This window comes from Wyeomyia smithii, chromosome 2 (assembly GCF_029784165.1).
Source record: "Wyeomyia smithii strain HCP4-BCI-WySm-NY-G18 chromosome 2, ASM2978416v1, whole genome shotgun sequence".
NCBI lineage: Eukaryota > Metazoa > Arthropoda > Insecta > Diptera > Culicidae > Wyeomyia > Wyeomyia smithii.
Genome location: NC_073695.1, coordinates 45,309,468 through 45,331,638, shown reverse-complemented (window position 1 = coordinate 45,331,638; position 22,171 = coordinate 45,309,468). Strand labels below are relative to the sequence as shown.

Below are 22,171 nucleotides of genomic sequence, written 5' to 3'. Positions count from 1 at the left end.
CAAACCGTCCTGGCTCTAAAATTATTTTGGTTCATTTGGTAGCACCATTTTCAAACAGGTTTACTTTTTTCAAAAATAAGTCTTGTTAAAATATATTACTAGAAAAGCTTCAACCAAATCGAAAATGGTCGATTAACATCGAAGTCTTATGTGGCTTGAAGTTGCTTTACTGATCCTGTAAATATTCCCTTTGTAGTGTCGAGACATTTGGGTCTTTAAGCAAAACAACAAGCAGTTGTATACGTGGCGGTTTTACCCCTTGTATAGTGGGCGACTTTACCCCCAGTGGAACATTTTCATATTTGACCGAAAAAGTAGTCAAAATTACAAGATTACTCACGGCCTTCGATATTTCCGAAAGAAGATAGATTCAGGCAAGCGATTAAACGTATTTTCACGAACAAAACAATTGATTTTTAGACTGAAAAACCTTAAGTCCCGTTGCCGCAAAACAATAGCGCATTGACTGGTTGCCAGCTAAAAGGTTTTTTTTTCTTCATCTATTCCTAGCTGAAAGGTTGTTTTTATTTATTTCTGCGACCGTTCGCGCACTATCAAAACAGAAAAACGTGCAAAATGTTATGTAATTATACTGTAATAGACACGTTAAAGAAATTTTTCAATTATTTTATAACTTGGTAGTAAAACTAAGGTGGGCGGTCTTACCCCGCAGGGCGGTCTTACCCTGTTTACCCCTACATTTAAACTGATAGTCGAATATTGTCAAATAAGACCCACGCGAACAAAGTCCAATGTTCTCCGAAACATAAACCCGAACCTCTAAAAAATTTTGTTGGGTGACACATTCGTATGAACAAGAAATCCTCTGTATATTTACAAACATTCTCGTAAAAAATTAGTTTATTTTCCCTCTATTCTCAACCGAAAATACATACAAAACAGATCTGTATGGATCTACCTATACACGACGATGATCAAAGCAAAAAAAAATGCAGCGCCGCCTACATGTCAAAAAACAATTGATTGTGTATATAGTATGTCAACACAAACAACTCGAACAGAAAAATAAATCTAAAAAAATTATATCACTTATCTTTTAAAAAAATCCTCCAAAGACTGCATTTTCCGATAGTTCTGTTGTTTGGAACACCAACACTAGTTATTTTAGTAGATTTCACTATTTATCGCTCATCGGCCTTGTTGCCAATTTCTCCCCCTGATTCGACTTTCTTTTTTACGAATAATGAAAAATAGAGGTAGGTAATTGGCTAGACACGTATAACGGGCCTAGGCTAATGTGGTCATTCGCCTCTGTCCAGCAACTCCTATCCCAACCTCCACGAGGTGCCGGCCGGGATGCGAGTAACCTAAGCGGAGATCGACTAACCAACCGTCGATGGAAACTATGGTCGTATGCTGACTGGGAAGGGGGGTCGTACGCGACTGAATCCCCATGTTATGGGCGGCGTACAACAGCGTCTGACCCCGAGCGGGTGGCTGAATCATGAAATGCTTCTAAGCTACACCTAAGATGGCAGCCCCATCAGCAGGTTGTATGTATCGCGATCCTGGTAAGGCTGCATACCGAAACCTCTCCTAATCACGAATAACGAAATTAGAAATATGAAACGGCACTATCGGCAAAGCCCTAGGTTACGAACACGGAAGCAGAAAGTAGACCCTATTCACGCACTTCTTTCAAGTACCATATCTACTACAGTGACTGCAAGGCAGCGGAACGGGGCCTTGGTTTTGTAATGTTTAAGAGGGACCATCCGTTAATGATGTCACGCATTTATGAAGGGGGGGGGGGGTGGTTTCGATTATTGTGACATTTTGTGACATATGGGGGACGGAGGGTTAGCTTGAGTGTGACATAACATTTCAATTAAAAAAAATAAATAAAGAAGACACATACCTATACCACGGAGTTCTACTAAGAACTCAGAATTATTTATGATAGGGTGTTTGATACTGGTTCGAACTAGTTTCAGTGTTTTTCATGATACACTTTGGTTGATCTCAGCGTTTCTAATAAAAGATGGCAGTAATGTACCAAAATTGTTTTTTAATGTGAAAACACATTCATACCGATTGTATTGTAGTACTCAAAACTGTATTTCAATGCCTGAATGATTTACTTTTCGTTATTTAATGATAGAGAAATAATGATTTAGGTTCAAACCATGCTGATTGTGGTTTGAACCATTTATGATCCTGGTTCGAACTACTGATTGAATCGTGCTAAAGTTTTCTTTACTCCTCCAAATATGCAATATTCCTTCAATGACTCAAAAAAATACTGAACGGATATGGATAACCCCTAATAGCATACGGTATAATATAATAGCGGTAGTTCAAAGCAGGATCAAAAATATACAGTCATATTTTTATATAAAATTTATTTTAACTAACATTCCAATTGAAAAAATGTTACAGGAATGGAATAATATTCATGTCTAAATGTTTTGAAACTGTTCTTGCTTGAATATAATTGGTTTGGATACTATATAATAATGACGACGAACCAGATCGTATATGAACAACCGAAGCCAAATTCAATGCTTTTTTAATTGTAAATAATTGAACTTAAGACTGTAATTTTTATTATGTAAAAAAATTTCCATGTTAAGACAGATATTGAAAGCATATTATGCAATCGTTCTAATCTAAAATAACTGAATTTGATATGGTTATTTGGGATTTTTCGTAATAGTTCGAACCAGGATCAATTTTGGCATGGTTCGAACCAGAATCAAATACCCTACTTGCATCATTCATTCATAATTCTACGATTCCTTTTTTTCTTTAAGTTTTGCTTAAGATAAAATAAATTTTTCGTTCAAAAAGCATAATGTACCCATAATTCTGTTTTAATTGCATAATTGCATAATTTTTCTAGAGCATAATGTACGTTAATTCTGTTTTACCGTGTATGTTTGTTTATGAATGACAGCGCAATTTTATTCATTTTTTAGTCTCTCTTAATCCTACTACCATGTGGAGAAGATTTGGGTTGCGAACTGATTGAGGAAGAGGAACTGAACATTAGACTGGGACACGGTTATATGGGAAAAGAGCGATGGTGTTATTTTTTCGCTCCAATGCACTTTATGTGTTCCTTATGGGTTCCACAACAACTGGATTAATTTTCAGATCGATCGGTGGAACTATCTTTGCGCCCGATTTTTTCCATACGATTCTATATGGGAAAATCATTTTTTTTAAAAACGTATTTTCTAGAGATTTCCAGTTGGCTCCTGAAAATATATCGATGCATGATATTTGTATGGGGAGCTCTGTACCTGCAAGGTTACAGAGTCCGCTTTGGTAAGCGAGTGGTCGTGGGTTCGAATCTTAGTAGTATCAGGCCATTTGGTTGCCAATGGACTAGGGTTTGCAATATTCCCGACAATAGATTTTCCGGGAAACGGGAATAAAAAATCTCATTTCCCGGGAATTCCCGGGAACCGGGAAAGGAAAAAATCCTTAGCAAAAATGAGATTTCAAATAATGTTTATTAATAAAAAGTTTCAAACAATCGTTTAAAATTTTATTATCAATTGAAGAACAAAATTTATTCAAGTTCACTCCAGAAATTCATGAACAATCGTCTATTAATCGCCTCAGTTCCGCTGACAATTTCTCGTTAAGCCCAAATAATGTAGTTCCCTTCTGTAAAACTTTGCTTAAGATCGCTGAATCACCGCTGGTGTCTGATTTCTAAAATGCCTTTAAATCACTGATTCCAGCTCTTGCTACATTTCATTAGAAACTGAAGAGTCCAATACTTTTAGTTTGTTGAAGTTAAATCTGAGTGCTTGGCAGCCAGATTTTAGAGCATTTGAATGCCTTCGTAATTAATGTGAAATCGCGGCCACGACCCAAGTTACACTGACTGAGTTTTATTAATTTATTTATTTCTGGTCGCATTCATTTACGGGTTTAAATTTTTTTTATCAATTTACAGGTTTCAAAATTTTCTGTCAATAATCAAAGAAAAAATTCGCTTAGTAGTAAACTGACTAGCAAAATAGACATGAGACGAAGAAAATATTTCTTAATTTATCGTTCACTGAATAAGACAGCATATATATTTGACAAATAGATTAAGCAAATAATTTGATATTACACGGCAAGCAAATATTGATCGTCGTTTCAAGCAAATATTTGCTTCGTATAATGCACACTATGAAGCTGCTCTACACTTCTACGACATAAGTTTCGTGTTTTGATACGATATTTAGTTTTATTGCAATATTGTAAAATTTTCCGAGGAGCTCGGGAATCCCGGGATCCCGGGAATCAATATTCCTATTCCCGGGATCCGGGAATCCCGGGAAAAGGCAATTCCCGGGAAAAGGCAATTCCCGGGAAATCGTTCCCGGGATTGCAAACCCTACAATGGACGTCAGCATGGGTTTATTCTCAGGCTCCCACCCCCCCACTTCAATCTGAATACTACAGTACCCCTGTTGACTCTCCTTCTAATAAAAATAAGTCCCTATCATAATAAAACTGGTTTGATTAAGGTATGAAAGTTCTCTCCAGGGAATTGTAATTAGGCGATATTGTTAGAATGGACAGAGGCTCGGTATAGTAAAGCAGTAAGCTTGAAACGGAAAGGTAAAACTTACGCACAAGCACGGATATGGAAGATAAGCGTATCACTTACTTTTCAATAGTGATACTGCCAATAATATGAAGTGCGGAATACAGAAAACATATTACAATTGATCTAATCTCTGGTCGCAGTGATGAGTCCACACAGGAAAAAAAATATTTGTAGGAAAATTTCCTGGGAAAAACTTTTCCGAAGATCGTAAGGCGTTACGATGCTCGTAGAAAGAGTTATTTTCCTCCAAACTGATTGAATATCTGACGAACGGCTCACCATTCAATTTTTCTAGCAATACTGCTCCAGCATGCTGCTGGTTCAAATTCAACCATGTGATAAGAAAAGATATCGAGTAAAATTTATATTGGAGGCTTCTTCGAAGATACTATGAGCAAAACTTACACTTTTAAGCATATTTCCACGCAAAGTTATTTCTCATCCTCAATCAACTTTGCAAAATTCAATGGTGAACCGTTCGTCAGACATTCAATCAGTTTTGGGTGAATAACTTTTTCTACAAGCATCGTAGCGCTTTGCTGTCTTCAGAAGAGTTTTTCCCAGAAAAATTTCCTACAAATATCATGTATTGATATATTTTTAGGAGCCAACCGGTGTGTCTAGAGAATAAGTTTTGAAAAAGTGGATTTCCCATATAAAATCGTATGGAAACTTTAAAAATCGGGCCAAAAATATTGTTCCACCGATCGATCTGAAAAGTTACATAGTCGTTATAGACCCATAAGGATCACGAAAAGTGCATGGGTGCTAACATATATTTCTTGTCTTATACAAGTATATATGTACAGATTCAACCATATCTCTGGAACGCACAGAGGAGTACCTAGAACAAAAAGCTGGCCAAAATAAGAAAAAAGTTTTTTGTCGCTTTTTGGTGCCGCTATATTTTTTTCTGCAGCTTAAATAAATGTTTCACAAAATGCCATCACTCGATGAACGTTAAACGGTATTATCATATGCTGGGAGCGCTGTAATCATTGACAAATTTTCAAGCATTTTTTTGGGAATCGAACCATTTATAGTAACAAGTTGGGCCAGGCGTCAAAAAATGACAATTGATCAACATTTTGCAGCAAATGAGTTCTTTATGTTCAATGCTAACAAACCGGTTGATGGAAATTCCGAAATTTGAAAATTATAGCTACTCTTAAGAAGTTTTCAAAATTAGTGGTTTTTACATATTTTCGAGCGTTTTCAATGTTAAAAAAGTTATCAAATCTCGCGGAATCCGATCATATAATCATCGGGGGAAAGGAAGTTCATAACATCACGAACACATCCTCGCAAATATGTTCAACCGGTAACGTCCGGATTGACATTTGCGACCCGTTTGAAAAAATGTTGTTTATGATGTTGTTGAAAAAATGTTGTTTATGAAATTATGACGATTTATGACGTTAAGTGCTCACGCGTACATGGGAAATGAAAAAAAAAAATACCTGATGGGTCCCTGCCTCATGCCTAAAACAATACTTCAGCTCAACAAAGATTAAATGAGATTAGTTTAGTGAATGAATTTCAACTAATTTAAGTGAACTTGATACACAGAATCAATAATCCGGGTGGATAACATTCCGTACAAATGGCTTTTTCCAACCTACATAGGTTCCACGAGGCATCATATAATCTGTGAGTATCAAATTGAAAATTCTAAATGGAGATATATTGCTACATCATTTTTCTGGTAAATGGTTCGATTTGTTTCGCTGCCCGTTTTGCAAACACAAATTATACGAGCGTATTACTTCATCTCCTCACTAAAATTAATGAAGACACATAGACTATGTAAATGTAAACATTAAGTTGTGTGTGTGATATTGAGTGTTTCTCTTTGATACAATACTTGCACCAGCCACTTCCATTTCTCACTTAAATAGTTCCCAAAATATTGCTTAATAGCAGCGGAAATAATTTTGGCCAGGTTTTCACTCGAGTTAACCTGTTAGATCAATTTTTCTTAAGGAAACAATATGGCGGCCAAAACCAATATGGCGACCACCCACTTTGATATTTGCAAAAGAAGGTCCTATCTTTTCCCTTTCTAAAGATTTGTTGGTTTAGGTAGTTTTATAGAGAAATCCAAGAGTTAGAGGCGATTTGGTGAGCCAAGTTTTGAAGAAAAACCTAAATTAATCCACCTAGTGCATAGCATAGCATAGCATAGCATATTTGATCGCCCGTGTGTTGCCCGCGATTGACCAGAATCAGCTGAAATTGCACAAAGAACCGTCAAAATGGTGCCTAGGAGTAGCAAGCCATTCTCAGTGTACAATTTCTGGTGATCTTTCTTTTCACTGGTCAATAACGAAGCTGGCTACGCCCAATGCAGATCAATAGAGGAAGGGATATCGAGAGTGTTAGTTTAATACTTGTTGCTACTAGAGACCGAGGAATCCTCTGCATCATCCACAAGTATCAAAGGAAGGAATTAGTGTTAGTGGAAAGGAATTGATCTGGATCCATCGAGGTTGATGGTGCGATCTTCTCTACACAAATTCGCGCACGATATGGTTACTTCTCGGTCTCTGGGCAGCCGACCACCAGGAGACGATATAAATAGAACCGCGCCACGATCTAGTTATCTTCGGCAACCTATTAATCGTTAACAGTCTGTATCACACCAAACTTTGCGTTTAATGCCGTGAACTTAATTCAAATTTACCTAAAAACGAATGGATTTCGTAAAACGCAACAACCGCACGCCGAACGCAAACTACGCAAACTACTGGTCCCAGCTCAAATAACCGATAGAGCGCTGTATTGAGATAGTCACACTGAGCGCAGTCAAAATACCGCACACGAAACTGAACTGCCTTCTCCGAAAACAAATAAGAGCGTGCCGACCACTGGTATGACGAAAAAGCCAAAACACCCGCTTTATTAAAAAAAAAAGGAAAAAAAAGGGAACCGGCAAAACAGGAATAGATTTGGCATCCATGCAGGGTTTGTCTTTGTCGTGAATAATTAAAATATTTATCGAACGAACGGAACCTATTCTGAATCGTAACGTGCTAAAAAAGAACCGCCGGGCGTACAGTCTCCGAAATAATGATTTGGTACATCCCGGAAATCACAATACACCGATAATCCTTAGATGAGCAAAGCTCACCAAGGCCGAAGACACGTTTACACCGGAGCATTATGTAGGACCGCTTTATTCCCTCTCACCGACGCATACGCAAGAGGACACGGTGCTTCGCCCCGATAATCTTTTTTTTGTATTTAAGTTAAGATACCTACTGAGTATAAAAACTGGCAAAGTTTCATGCACTCATAGCTCAAAAATTTAAAAAAATGCAATATGCATATCGAACAAGACTGAATTCTAAGTTGATTGATAAAATGCCAAAGCAATCGCAATCAAAATTTAGTTGCTAAACCAACAAGATTTTCACATAATTAATAAAAATTGTCTATGTGTTTCAATATTTGTTCAAAAGCTAGAAAAATCATCAAACAAGGGTATAAAACTGGGCCAAATGTTTGTAACCGTTCGGTCAGGCCTCGATAAGTTTATGAATTATATTCTAATGCTACCAGTTCCGTGTTGTGAGAGCCAGCGTGTACAAAGGTTTAAAGCTCTCACCTATTGGGGCAATTCTGATTATTCAAGCAGAGCTTTAGCAAATGAAACGACTCCACAAAACCACGCTAAAATAAATCTCGACATATTGTAAGCAATGCACCCAGATAGACATCTACCAAGAAAATAAACAAATAAATAGATCAATTATTTTCAAAACGGCTAATTGACAACGCAGGCAGGGTGTTTTAAGTATCCCTGCCGACGTCAGTGCACTGCTCCACGAGACGCATGAAACGCAAAAACTAAACATAACACTTACTGCTTGTAGATTTATTCAACTTTTAAAATTAAAATAATTTTTTTTTCTGTGTATATATAGAAGAAATATCGATTAACACGTAACAACTTGCACATCCCTACAGACAGACACTGCGTTACAGCAAAATTTCCCAATTAGAATTATCTTTCTAGCGCTTTCTTATTGAAACAATTTATTCTAACTGGCGCTAGTTATATGAAACAATAATTGAACGAATAAAAGCAGAATACTTAGCTTTATATAGGTTCTTCGACCCTTTTCCTCTAGCCTTCGTTCAACATTTACTATAGCACTTGCCACTGTATGACGTAACACTTTGACATTTTTTTCTTCGTTGGATGTTGGCTTACAAAAAAAAAAAAACAGAAAAATAAAACACATTTTGCCGGACGATTTTCACATGATATCGTTCTTTTTTCATGCCAACTTCACACAATTCAAACTTGAACTGTAATGTCAATTTAAACTGCAGACTCTATTTCCATAAATCCAGCAGAATACACTCGAATTACACGAAAATATTACGGAGTAATTTTTAACGCGCCTACCAATCCGCAGGTTTCAAAATGTTAAAATGCAAAAACTTGAGAACTGCTTTTCAAAAAGCTTATCTAAAGTGCATTTTAAAGTCTCCGTATCAGGTTTCCCTGTGGAACAAACTTGTTTGGTTGCAATCTTCACTGCTACACTCATAGGTGGGCATTCACTTGCGATCAAAAGAATCCAGCAACAAAATGTAAATTTTTTTTTGAGCTTGGTTTACTAATTGGTGACGCTTTAGCTTAGCTCAGCTAAGCTTGACTAACTGCACATATCAATGGTTGCACTCCGTGATTGATCCGAATCAATAAAAATGCACAGTGAATCAACTGAATGGGGCTGGGAGTGACAAACCATTCCCATTGTAAAAGTTTTAGTGACTCAATACTATGAAGGGACAATAACGACCCCTAAATTAATCCACCTAGTGGTGCAGAAACCTTTGTTATACTAACTATTACTTAATACATATTTGGCCAGTCACTTACAAATCGTGTACCATCATAAGTCCAATTTCAATAATGAATGAAATGAATTTGAAAGATAGTTTTCAGAGAGTTAACCAAAGACGATCATTGAATTAAAGCTTGACATAGTTTATGCAAATAATATGAATCTTATCACTGGAGTACATGAGTCTTATTTTTTCGATCACAAACCAATTTTCAAATGCTGGCTAGAAGTAATTGATTTTTTTTTTTTGAGATAATCGAACGTGGGGAAACAGTAATAGATAACAATGATGCTGATTTCACACTAGAACAGCAAACATGTATGTTAGTTTAATGCGGTTCTACTTATTCGCTTAATTTTCAGAAATCGCAGGACCTAGATTTATGAATCAGCATCAAGTTTTTTTTACGAATTGAAGCAAACTTCTACAAACCTGCTCTCGAAATATAGTTTAGAATTATACAGAAAAAAAAAAAATATAGCTATTGATGAAAGTTGTCAATATCTTACATGAGCATGTTGTATCATTCATAGAGATTTTGACTTGACTTTTCACCTGCGCAAACACTTTTTCCTAATTTTGCCGATTACGTTCACCAGCTACTTTAGATTCCTGGTCACAAATTCAATACATAAAATAAGTTTTCAACTGAAAATTTTTCCAGCTGTTCAAAACGTAGCATTGCAAACAAAACAGCGATTTATTTGTGTTTTTCTCAACGGGTGGCACTAACACATTCGTACATAAATAGGTCTCTACATCTTTGGTAAAGCTTTTCAAAATACCTGCATCTTAAATTGTGTTACATGTGCACACTGTGGGATCAGATTTTGCTACAATGCTTGGCTCCCGAAAGCTGTAAATGTTTCTTACTCTTCGCAAATCTAGGTTCATCGTACAATTTAGTATATATTTTATAAGAAGTGAGGACGGCAGCTTCGGAAGAAAAGGAGCTAAGTAAGCATTCCAGGTTTTTCTAAAATCTGGTTTAAATTTTCAAGAAAAAGCTAAAGGGTAATTTTTTTACACCAGTTAAGACGCACTACGAAAAGTATACAGATTATGAAAAGTTGTCTAAGATTGTTGATTTCCTTTAAGAAATAAATAGCGATATGAAAAAAGAGGGATAGAGAGGGAAAGAGGGATAGAGAAGAGAAAAGAGCAGTGAGAGCGAAAAATTATCCAGAAAGTAAAATATCTTATGTCAAAAATAAACTTTGGTCAAAACTCTACAGTTCAAGCAACCAATAAAAGATCGCACTCAGTATGATTTTCAAAGATCTCTGGGGCTTTCATTTGAAGCATGCGAACATCAGAATCGGAATAAGCGTTCTGTAAAAAGTGTTTTTTTGTTGTTATTTTTCTTTTTTGGATCGATTTTAGTATACTACACATATAAACAACATATTTACACATACATACGCACTGGCACACATACACATACATACATAAATTGTTCAATTCGTCGATCTGAGTAAATTGGTATACAACACATGGCTCTCCGTGCCATTAATTTTGCCTTAAAAGTTAAATTTCTTATATAAAAAATACTCTTTGCTCAATATTTTAAAATCTAAGCCACTAATCAAAAATCCACTCGGTAGCATTCTGGGGGAGCACAGAGGCTTTCGTTTGCGTATAAGATCAATAAAATCGGATATTGCGTTCTGTAAGAAAGGTGCGTTAGTATTTTGCGGCACATACATACAGACAACATACATACACACACACACACACATGCACACATACATACACACGAACAGACATTGCTCAATTCGTCGAGCTGAGTCGAATGGTATATACGGTTCGGCCCTCCGGATCATGGATCTATTTTGCGTTTTTCGACCGATTTTATAACCTTTGTTTAGTAGAACAAAGGAAAAACGTAAAATTTAAAAAAAGTATTGATTTCCAGTTAACGGGGGGTCCATAAATTTGATCAACCAAATGCAGTTTCTTTACTTGTTCAACATGGGCTTCCAAAAAAAACATAACTTGAATTTTCAATGCCATCACGTAAATAATGGGCCGGTCTCAGCGGGAATTGCTCATATATGCTCCTTACACATCAGAGGTAATCAAAAGCATATGAGGAATGGGAGGGCAGCTACTGAAAGGAGGGAGGGGTTGGTTTCCGAATAAGTCCATGTATAATTTTCGCTTTTTATATAAAAGAATACATGTCTCCATCAAAATTTAGCCGCAATAGAGTCTCAAATTATCTTAAGCAACTTGCTTTGATCACGACAAGTAGAAAAAATACTAGATGTGATGGAAAAATGATAAAAATATTTTTGTTCGCTTGCTTGTATGAAAATGTTCAATAGTGGAGTGTAATGGAAAAAAGGGGTTGTGGAGAGTACGGTGAAACTTGGAGACGGCCATGAATGGCGATAGAGTTAACTAGAATATGATGGGTTAGGGCGGAATATGGGGGAATGTTCCCGGATGAACACATACGATTCGCATAGATTCTCTAGGATTCCTCACATTGGATTCGTGAGCGTCCTCGAAAAGGATTCCTGAAAAAAGAATCCTCAGGAATGCCCTGTATATTACTCTAGGATTCTTGAATAAGAATCGTGAGTGGGAATCCTCCGGATCATGTTTGCGATTCCTTTCACGATTCCGTCACCGTGTTAATCGGTATCCTAGGGATTCTTACTCAGGATTCTCTGCGTGTTAGCAAGGGTTGTATGAAAATCGAATTCATTCAGCAGACATTCGTGATGTGGCTTTTGTGACTATCAACAATCCTTGTCAATTTTCTTATAAACATAAAATCATATCTCGAAGCCAGATGATGAATTAATGAGTACAAAGAAGTATGATGGATGAAACTTGAATTCAATGTTGGAAAAGATGACTAAAGTTATTAAAAAACCGATTTGGAAACGTGATGTTTGGTGAGAACATAATTTTTATGTCAAATACAAAATATGTTTAAAATACTTTTCATTAGTGTTTCCTTTAAAATTACTCGGGGTGGTTTTAACAAACACAAACACAAGATTGCATCATTTTCATTCCTAAAATAAAAACTTGATACTTACTGGTTGAATTTTAAAAAACGTCTGATGTATTTCCTGTTCCGGTTTCAGGCCTTCGACAGCGTTCAGCAGCTGGGGATCCGATTGGTAGAAGTGTGGGTTCGAAATGTACACGGGAGCCCCTAAGGATGGAATCCAAAAAATGTCATTAAACCTCAGCGAATGCGGAAGTCCCTCTCACAATTCACTTACCGTACTGGCATGGGCTAATATTCTGCAAACCCTGGTACCGCTTGTAGTCCGGATGATCGAAGCAGGTATTATTCTTGTTTTTCGGCCCATACGCGTCATCCGCTAGTGTGTAGAGATCCGCTGCAATGCCTGGAAGGAGCTGGACTGTTAGCATGTTCCAGTGGAAAGAGCAAGGAATTGGTCGAAAACAAAATACCAATCAGGGTGAGTTGCCCGAAATTTTGACATGAATCTTGTTTTTCTTGCTTATATAGGGTCCTATCTTACCATCCTTCTCGACCGGATGCCGGTAGACCAACGGTAACGATCGGCAGAGATCCCGATCGTAGATGTACACCACATCGTCGTTGGTCACCTCGCGGGGAGGAAAAAATGATCCTTCAGAAGCCTCTATACTGGAGCAGGGTGGCTTTTCCCAGTTCGGCAAATGATCGAGTCCGTTCAGTTTGTCGAAGTAGCCGAATTTCTCCATCCCCGTGTGGCCGGTGTGCATCGTGGCGTACTCGGGAAGAGTTCCGTTACGCTAGATTGTGGTAGAATCGGTTTGCCGGAGGTTGGGTGGGATCGAATGGGGCAACAGACGAAAACGAAACAAAAATAGCGGGTTTTTTCGGTGTTTTTTTCACGCGATGGGGTTTAATGTGTTGTAATGGAAGTTTTGTGGAAGAAAACGGTGGTGACGGAGGTTAATAAAGTTTTAAATATTTATTTAGGCTGAAATGAAATGCATGTGAATGGAAATCAACAGTTGAAATGAATTTCGTTAGCACTAATAGAGCAACAGGGTTAACAAAACAAGTTTTATAGAATGTTCAAAACTAGAAAGATTTAGAGGAATTTTTTGTCCTACTAAGTTTAAGGTAAAAGGTAGGTAAAGTAGCGTCTAGTGAAATCAATACTTACCGTGCAGCAGTATTTGTGTGGTTGTCGTTCGGTCAGTTTCAAATTGTTTTGGCAGAAAATTACAATAATTTATCGATTGATCGAACTGATTAACGCTGTTTTTCAGTAGTAAAGAAATATTAAAAGTAGTTTTGATAGGATTGTATTTATTGGTCCTCCCCTTAATGACCACGTGATTAAGGAACGAGCGGGTGGAAAACGGTTCCCAAGAAACACCACCTGCCTCACAGGTCACTTGATTAAGTTATCATCTCTCTATGCAATCACTGACCTGACCTTGCACAGTCGAGGTAAAAATATAGGTTGAACCGGAGAAACCCCAGCTCGGTGTCCGGCATCGCTTATATGGAATTAATTTTCTTCATAGACCCGAACGTCTTAATCATATATCGATGTCGATTATACTCTCTGGTTCTCCCCGTATGCGTCACGGTGGAAATCAAAACGGAGCGGACGGAGGACGGCAACAGGGCAACTTTGTCTTACTTTGTGACGGTGGCTTTATAAAATTATCGCACAAGTTGCCTTTCAGCGCCAGTTAACCGCTTGGCGTGGTTTATAAAAAGCCAATCGATTACCGCATGCTGTTATTATTAGCAGCCTATTATCGTTTCACTCACATTAAGGAGTTCGGGGGAGAGAACCTCGTTCAGAATGGTGTAATTTAACCGCGGCACTGTTTGCAAACTTGACGATTTTGTTCGATAAAGAGCGTCTTTATTGCTTATTAATATGCGGGTCGATTCGATATGCTGCTGGAATATCGTTTACCATCTTAGTGCCCATAACATCAATAACATCTCGTAGCAGATAACCGGGGGGGTTATTTATTTAAAACCTATTTTCAGTAATCTGATTATTGTGGAGCAAAACCTTGAACTTCGGCATTATACCGGTGCTTTGATGATCAAGTGAACTAATTGCCAAGGCCAATGTGAGGCGGCATGCAGTTGCAATGCAATGACCGCCCTGCAGTGTGACTCCCTATCTATCAAGGAAATCAACTTGGGTGGGAGTCAATCGTAGCACGACTCGTAGATGGCTATCGCACTGTTTATTTTCCCGCTGCAGCACGCATATTTACACCGAGCGAATGATAATTGAAATCGGTGAATACGTCGGTCAGCACCCGCGTACATATGCTAATGTGCAGTGTGATTTCGGAGGCGATAAACTGGTTCTAATTGGTTGCATAATTGTTTGCTCATCCGAGAATGCGACCCGGTGACGGCGATGACGACGACGCTAGCGGGCGGTGGGAACTAACGGTCGTTCGCAGCTGATTCGATAGAACAAGGCCCACGGGGTAGGGAGGAGGGTATGTGAGAATTAACTCTGACAGCTACACTTGATAGTCGTACTTGTTGAAAGTGATGTTCGATCAGTTATTGTTCCTGCTTACGGTGATCTGAATCGTACGAATTTCCATTCACATAAAGTGTGTTGAAATTTTCCATATTTCTAGTGTTATGCGATACAATGTATTGTTTCCAACTAGGGTTTGAAATTGATAGGTCGATATAAATAGCCAAGTCTAAACCGCAACTTGTCGTGGAATAGTTTTTAATAGCGATTATTCATAGAATCATTTGTTTACGTGCAAAGGCTAACTACATGAGGGAAAAACCCATTCTCTGCGTAAGGTGTTTGACACACTTCCTACTATAAATTTCCGTAATTTCATCGAGGAAAGTTACGAAGAGTTTAATCAAGCTTCTTCTTGCCCAAACGTGATTTATGAAAAAATGACTTTTTCAAGCTACAAAACCACTCTTTTGCACTTGTTTCTAATATTTTCGATTCCTACATTTTTCTATATATTTTTGTATTTTCGTGGGATTGTTTTTTGAATGTTTTGCATGGTTTAGTTCAGCATTGCATTCAAATATTTGACTCACAGAGCCCATTGAACATCACAAAAAAGGGAATTTTTCTCCTAATTTATGAATAAAACCCTTCAAAACACATAAAAAAATTTTTCGATCAAGAACTGAAATATTCATTGCAAAGCGGGATTCAAGACGAAAATTTACTTGAAAAAAGATCATTGATATCTTATCGGGGGGCTGAGATATTGGCGTTTTTACGTGTGATAGAAAACTATGCATTTTCACAAAAATGCCATCAGAGCTCAATATCTCCATTGCACACTGTTTTATTCTGCCGTTTTTGTGTGATTAATTGAATAGTGATTCAAATGTTGATTATAGCCATAAGATATGTTCAGAGAAGTTTCAGGGTATTCAAAAATGCACCTTTTAATGTAGAAAGATGGTTGATCAATCCACCAATGAGTGAGATAATAAATTTACTTTTTAATAAGATTAAGATAGACGCTAGGTGTCTTCGACAAAGTTTTAGGTTAGCTTAAAACAAGAAACTTGACTGAAGACATCATGTTTCTATCTCTTACATTTCGCGAGCAACATTGAGTTTTCTATTAGAAGGCACTAAAAATCACAATTTTCGTACTAACTTTTTTCGCAGATTTTTTCGAATTTTCAAACCTTCTACTAAGTTATCAGCCATACAAAAATGCATTTGTTTTCTGAACATTGTTATTTTTTATCTCCCAAAATAAAACAGTTATTCAACATATTTGTTGAAATGCATAGTTTTCCATCACATATAAAAATGCCAATATCTCAGCCCCCTAATTAGGTATCAAGGATTTATTGTCATGTAAATTTTTGTCATAAATTCCGCTTTGCAATGAGAATTTCAGTTGTTGATCAAAATATTTTTTTTTTGTGTTTTGAAAAGTTTTATCTAAAAATTATGGGAAAAATTATTTTTCTGTGATGTTTAATCGGCTCTGGAAGTCAAATAACTGAATGCATTGCTTAACTGAACCATGCAAAATATTCAAAAACGACCCCACAAAAATGGAAAAAATATATGGAAAACTTTAGGAATCGAACCGAATCGAAAAAAGTGCAAGCTCAAAAAAGTCATTTTCTCATAATTCACGTTTGGGCAACCTCAAAAGTTGCATAACACTAGAAATATGGAAAAGTTTTTTAGAAAGTCGAAATGTTCTACAAAAATGCTCTAAAAAGCATTATCTTTCACTTTAGGGCTGAGCACCTTGACTTTTTCAACATCGATTTTTTTTGGGACACAGAATCTCTCCCGTAGCCAGTGAGCCACGTATGCAGATTTATCTCTATTCATACAGATTATTCACGTATTTTTTATACAGATAGCTGCATAAACAGATTACAGATTTTTTGGAAATAGTATAGATTTATACAGATTTGTTTAGGTTTTCATGAGGTCACGAATCAAGCTTCTTAATTTTGTTGAAAAACAATAATGAGCATAAATGCTGTTTAACGTGTTGGAGGTTTTATTTTATTCATTTGTTACGTGTGAGCGTGTGTTTGAAAGACTCATCGAAATTTTGTTAACAAGCTTTTTCGTGTTTTGCTGTCTCATAAAGGATGTGTTCAGTACATATGCAGGAGTTTTGAAATTTTACCAAGATGGTATGATTTTCTGTGCCTCAAAATGTAGATGAAAATGTGACTCCTCTACCAGTAGCGTCCCAGCTTCAAATGTCATAATGTTCACTCCACTGTTTAGGGAAACTGTGTATAAAATATTTTTATTCAATATTACACGAAATACATACTCTTTGAAAGTAAATTTAGGAGCTAGTCACTTCTATTTTACATCATTAACAAATGTGGATCTTATTAGTTTCATACATTGCATAAATCCTACGAAAATTGAAAAATACAGTTGAGGCCTATTTTTTCTATTTTATTCAACTTGTTCTGTAAGACATTACACCACCTAATAACACTATTACGTACCTGTTAAGTGTTTTTCCTATAGACAGGGCTCTTAGTATTCAGCAGCCAACAATAAATTACTTATTTAATTATCATTTCAATAGTTTGAACAATTTCTATAAAATGATTCGAGGCGGGTCAAAATGCCCCATGAGAAGATAAACAGAATGCTTGTAGTGCAACCAATATCACTCTAATTTATATAATCGCCCATTTCAGTTATCGTATAGCATATAACGTTTTTTAGTTTTGTTATATTTTATAGTGCTTATAGTAGTTATAGTGCCACTGATAAAAAGAATTGTCGATCTTATCGCACTGCGCATAACAACACATTTGCTGATGCGCTGGTTAACAATCGTCATAGCAACACAACGGCGATCCAGGCCATGATGTATAACGACTAGAGATACTCAGAGGGAGAGAGATAAGCGATGAAAAAAACGCCAATTTGGCAACTAGGTTTCACATGTCAGAGGTACCAGATCTTTTCTCAAAGCGCAATGTTGACTATAAAGTGCATCACAAGAACCTCGAAGGTGTTAAATTTTATGTTTATATTTGATTTTATATACAATCACAATAATTGATTATTATTTTGTGGATCATACAAAAGGTTTGTGAACCACCAGTTTAAAACCACTGTGATAAATCAATTTGGAGCATTCTCAATTCATTGTTTAGCAATAAAACATGAAAAACGTGTGAAAATAAATATATCTTTTATTGTACTTGATTGCAACACCTTTCAATGTGTTACCTCTCTTGTTCGTTTGGCTCGGATTTTGATAAGTTCGTTTGGCTCACAACATTCTCTTCGCATATCTCTCCCTCTGAGTATTGCTAATAAAGACATGGTGTAACGGTATGTCAAAAGAAGAATCGGCCATATTGGAAAAAAAATTGCCAGCGATTAGGTTTGTTCATAAACAACTAGGGCATAAAAATTATCGCATCTCATAATATATCATTTGGATGCATTTAAATTATAAATATGGCGATGCTACATACCTTGCTACCAATATTCATTAATTTAAGAAACAATTTCCAACTTAAAACACCTGAATTTGCGGTACTCAATTGCCTAATTAGAAAGGATATATCAATAAACACGAAAAAGTTATTCGCTGTTGTATAGTGATGCTTCGACTCCAATAGTGATGCTTCCCTCCAAAGTGAAAAAACGCTTCCTCACCCCGCGCCTATTTTGTGGTTAAACCGTTACACCATGTTCTACTCATCATGATCCAGGCCGTTAATTAAAATAAATGCACCAAAGGATCTGAATACAACATTCGATGCGTTATGACGTTTTAAATGTCTGGTCAAAATTTCAAAATCATCGTACGGTACATTTTTGAGTACCGTAAAACGGGGTGTATAGAAACAACGGGGCGAATAGAATCAAAATTTCTGAGCTTGAAAAATGTTATTGCAAATGTTCGATAACATTCAAAAATCATGTAAAATAATTTTTTCGCATAGTTCAGTAGCAAACAAGTCCTTCAAACCGATTTTTGGGTTAGAAGCACTACTGTCATCTCAAGTTTTAACATTAACTTTAAGAATTGCCATGAGGTATTTATCAACCCTTCAATTATGTCTCATGGAAAACTCTCGGTTCGACAGTTTACGGGGCGAACAGAAACAACGCCATGGCGAATATTTTTACGCAAAAACAAGCAGTTTTTGGAAATGCAATCATATTTTTATGTAAAATGATGCCTGAAACATGTTTTGTATATTCTTAGCCCATCTTGGTCAGGACTTACAAACAAAAAGTTTCAAAAACGTACAAAAAACGGATCCACTCCGCCTGATACAAGTTGCAAAAAGATTACGTAGAAAAAAACTGTCTCGTAGTCAAGCAATCACGATATATGGAATCATCTCCTCAGCTACCATCAGAACCTAATCCAGCAGACAACCAAGCTTTTAGCCAAAAACTTGACAGAAGTCTGATTTAATTGTTGCGTGATGCTTCTCATGAATTGACAAAAAATCAACAACCTGAAAAAACGGACCGGGATTCCAGTTCTACTAGCATAAACTTGATACTAGACGCCGTCTGTAGACGAAGTACAAAAAGATCCTGAATCGGTAGAAATGCTTGACTCAACCCTGAATACTTCTATCCCTAGCTCTGTTCGAAACATTTAGATGATATTCATGAAGTAATAAACCGATTATTTCTACAATTTGAATACTTTTCAATAATGATGCAATTGGTCTTTTTGCTCCAAAATATAATTCGAATCTCTCATCAGAACAAGAAAAACGCAGTCGACTGATAAGTGTTTCTATTCGCCCCATTGTGGGACGAACAGAAGAATGCAACATTTTTTTCAATGAAAGAATGAATTATTATTTTATCAAAATGGTATTTATATCCTTGATAGAGGAAGGCTAGACCCATGTTTTAAATCATTTGTATTCGTTCTAGACATGACAGTAATTTTGTACACTGCAAGATATAACGCAGACTGTTTCGATTCACCCCGTTTTACGGTAATGTCTTTTTGAATGTCGTAAAGTACAAAAAAGTGATATAAAAACGACGAAATCCTTATGGTAAAGCACATGATTTAACCGCCATTACATGAAATAACTTCCTAAATATTTTCTTAACATTATACTTCATGATATTTACAATGGGTGGGAAGATTTATTTGAAAATCCCACAGTGCACGGTAGTCTAAATTCGAAAAATCGTGATCGTTTTAGATTTGAAAAAATGGTGTTATGTACTCAATGTCTTCAACAAAATTAGCTCATAGAACAACTTTCCGACCTTCAAAAAAGATTTACTCAAAAATGTACCGTACTGCATCAAATTTCGAACACTTAAGCTATGATGTAACTTCTTGCACTAAAAATCAACGAAAAATGAGCTTTCTCATTGATCTCAATGTTGGTTGTTTTATTGTTGTTTGTCCCTAGAAACGAGGAGAATTTAGGAATCAGTTTCGATTCAAACTCCGAACACTTCAACGTAATCGCTAAAAGATAGTGTTCGAAGTTTGAGACTGTTCGAAGTTTGAATCAAAAGGATACCGTATGACGATTTTGAAATTTTGACCAGGGAATAAGGATGTCATAACGAATCGAATAGTGTATTCAGATCCTTTGGCGCATTTTTTTATAATAACGGTCTGTGAGAGTACCGTGAATATGTTTATGTCAGTAATTTTGGTTTTGCATTAATAAAATAACTCTTTGGAAATAATGTGGCGACCAGAAGAGATTCAAAATGGTCTGAATAACATCCCGGTCTGGAAAATATCCATATTGGGTAGTATTTGGCCTTGTTATCAGCTCTGGTTGAAAACTGTATCCAATATAGAGTAATAAATTTTTCAATAGTACAATATTTAGTTGGATTACGGCAATAATAAAAGAAATCCGTTGAAAACTATCTGAGTTGTTAGCATTTGAAAATGGACAATTTTCTTGATGCTTTCGATGTTTTTGGTATTTTAATTTACATCTCTATTCCAATATGTTGTCGTTAACCGTAACTTTACGTCAAAATATGTAATTTTTGTTAGGCAATTTGTTTTTTTTTATAGCAATTTCACGTACTTTTCTTAAAAAAAGATATATTCGTGTACATTGCTCAGAGCGTCCATAGCATTACCTCCATCGCTTACCAATTTTCATTTGACACCCTCTCACAGAAGCCTTGCCAAAAGACGTAGTTTTACGCCAGAACAACTAATGTAATGTTACATTACTTGTTTTGACGTAGAACTACGTCTTTTGGCGAAGCTTCGGTGAGAGGGTGTCAAATGGAAATTGGTAATCGAAACATGTAATAATTGTTGTCCAATTTTAAATGCTGATAATTTTTTCTCACAGTACAGTACTAGCTGAAAACAATATCAAAACATTCAACATGGATAGTTTAGGAACTTAATGATATCTAGAGGCCAGAAATCAATTCCAGATGCCATTTTGAAATACAAGATCCGAGCTCTAGAAAACAAGCAAAAATGGCCGAATACGAATCAATATGGGCATTCAGGAGCCTGAATGATGTCCAGACACTCAATAGGGATACTTCCGTAATCGAGATGATGCACGGAGGCCAGAAATCGAAATTTTGAAATTTAAAATGGCAACTTTCGATTTGTGGAAATTAGCCGGTAATGATGAAACGCTACCTCATATGAGTATTTCGAGCAAATTTTCCAGGAGAAGCAATTTTCGAAAAATCTCTGAATAAAACTCTGTTCAACGAATTCTTCCAAACGGAATGTTTTAATATGAAGGTTATGAAGTGGTTTAACATTAGAATACATAAAATTAACAGTTTCTTTGCGAAATAAGTGATTTTGTCTCACCAATGTACATAGACCACTCTGACTTCATAGATATATATTCACTGGAATCCTCGAATCGTTTCGGAACAGAGTGGTCTATGTACACAAACCTGGTAAATGACAAAGAAAATGACGGTTAACTCGTATAAAATGGCCAGTGTTACATGTTATATGATACATATAGCATGCCACATGTAAGATGTCACGTGTAACATTACATGTAACACAACATGTTACATATTACATAATATTTCACATGTTATATTTTTCGTTTTACCTTACGTGTAACAGTTATATATCACGTGTGACATGTACAGAACAAGTAACATGTTACTTATCACATGTAATATGCTACATATTACTTGTTACATGATAGTATTACACCGATTTATGTACATAGACCACTCTGTTCCGAAACAAAACGGCCATTCTGTTTCGGACGAAATTTCAACACGGTATAAATCAGCTTCA

General features: G+C 36.4%; 1 protein-coding gene across 2 annotated transcripts in view; it reads right to left on the bottom strand.

The window, feature by feature from the left end:
* LOC129722825 (lysosome membrane protein 2) overlaps positions 1–22,171 on the bottom strand; it is a 159,726-nt gene that overhangs the window by 5,610 nt on the left and 131,945 nt on the right. For both annotated transcript variants that reach the window (XM_055676611.1, XM_055676610.1), the window contains 3 exons: positions 12,946–13,201; positions 12,679–12,807; positions 12,490–12,608 (listed from right to left, as the gene is read on the bottom strand). In XM_055676611.1, the coding sequence (XP_055532586.1) occupies positions 12,490–12,608; positions 12,679–12,807; positions 12,946–13,201 (504 nt within the window). The remainder of the gene's footprint in view (positions 1–12,489; positions 12,609–12,678; positions 12,808–12,945; positions 13,202–22,171) is intronic.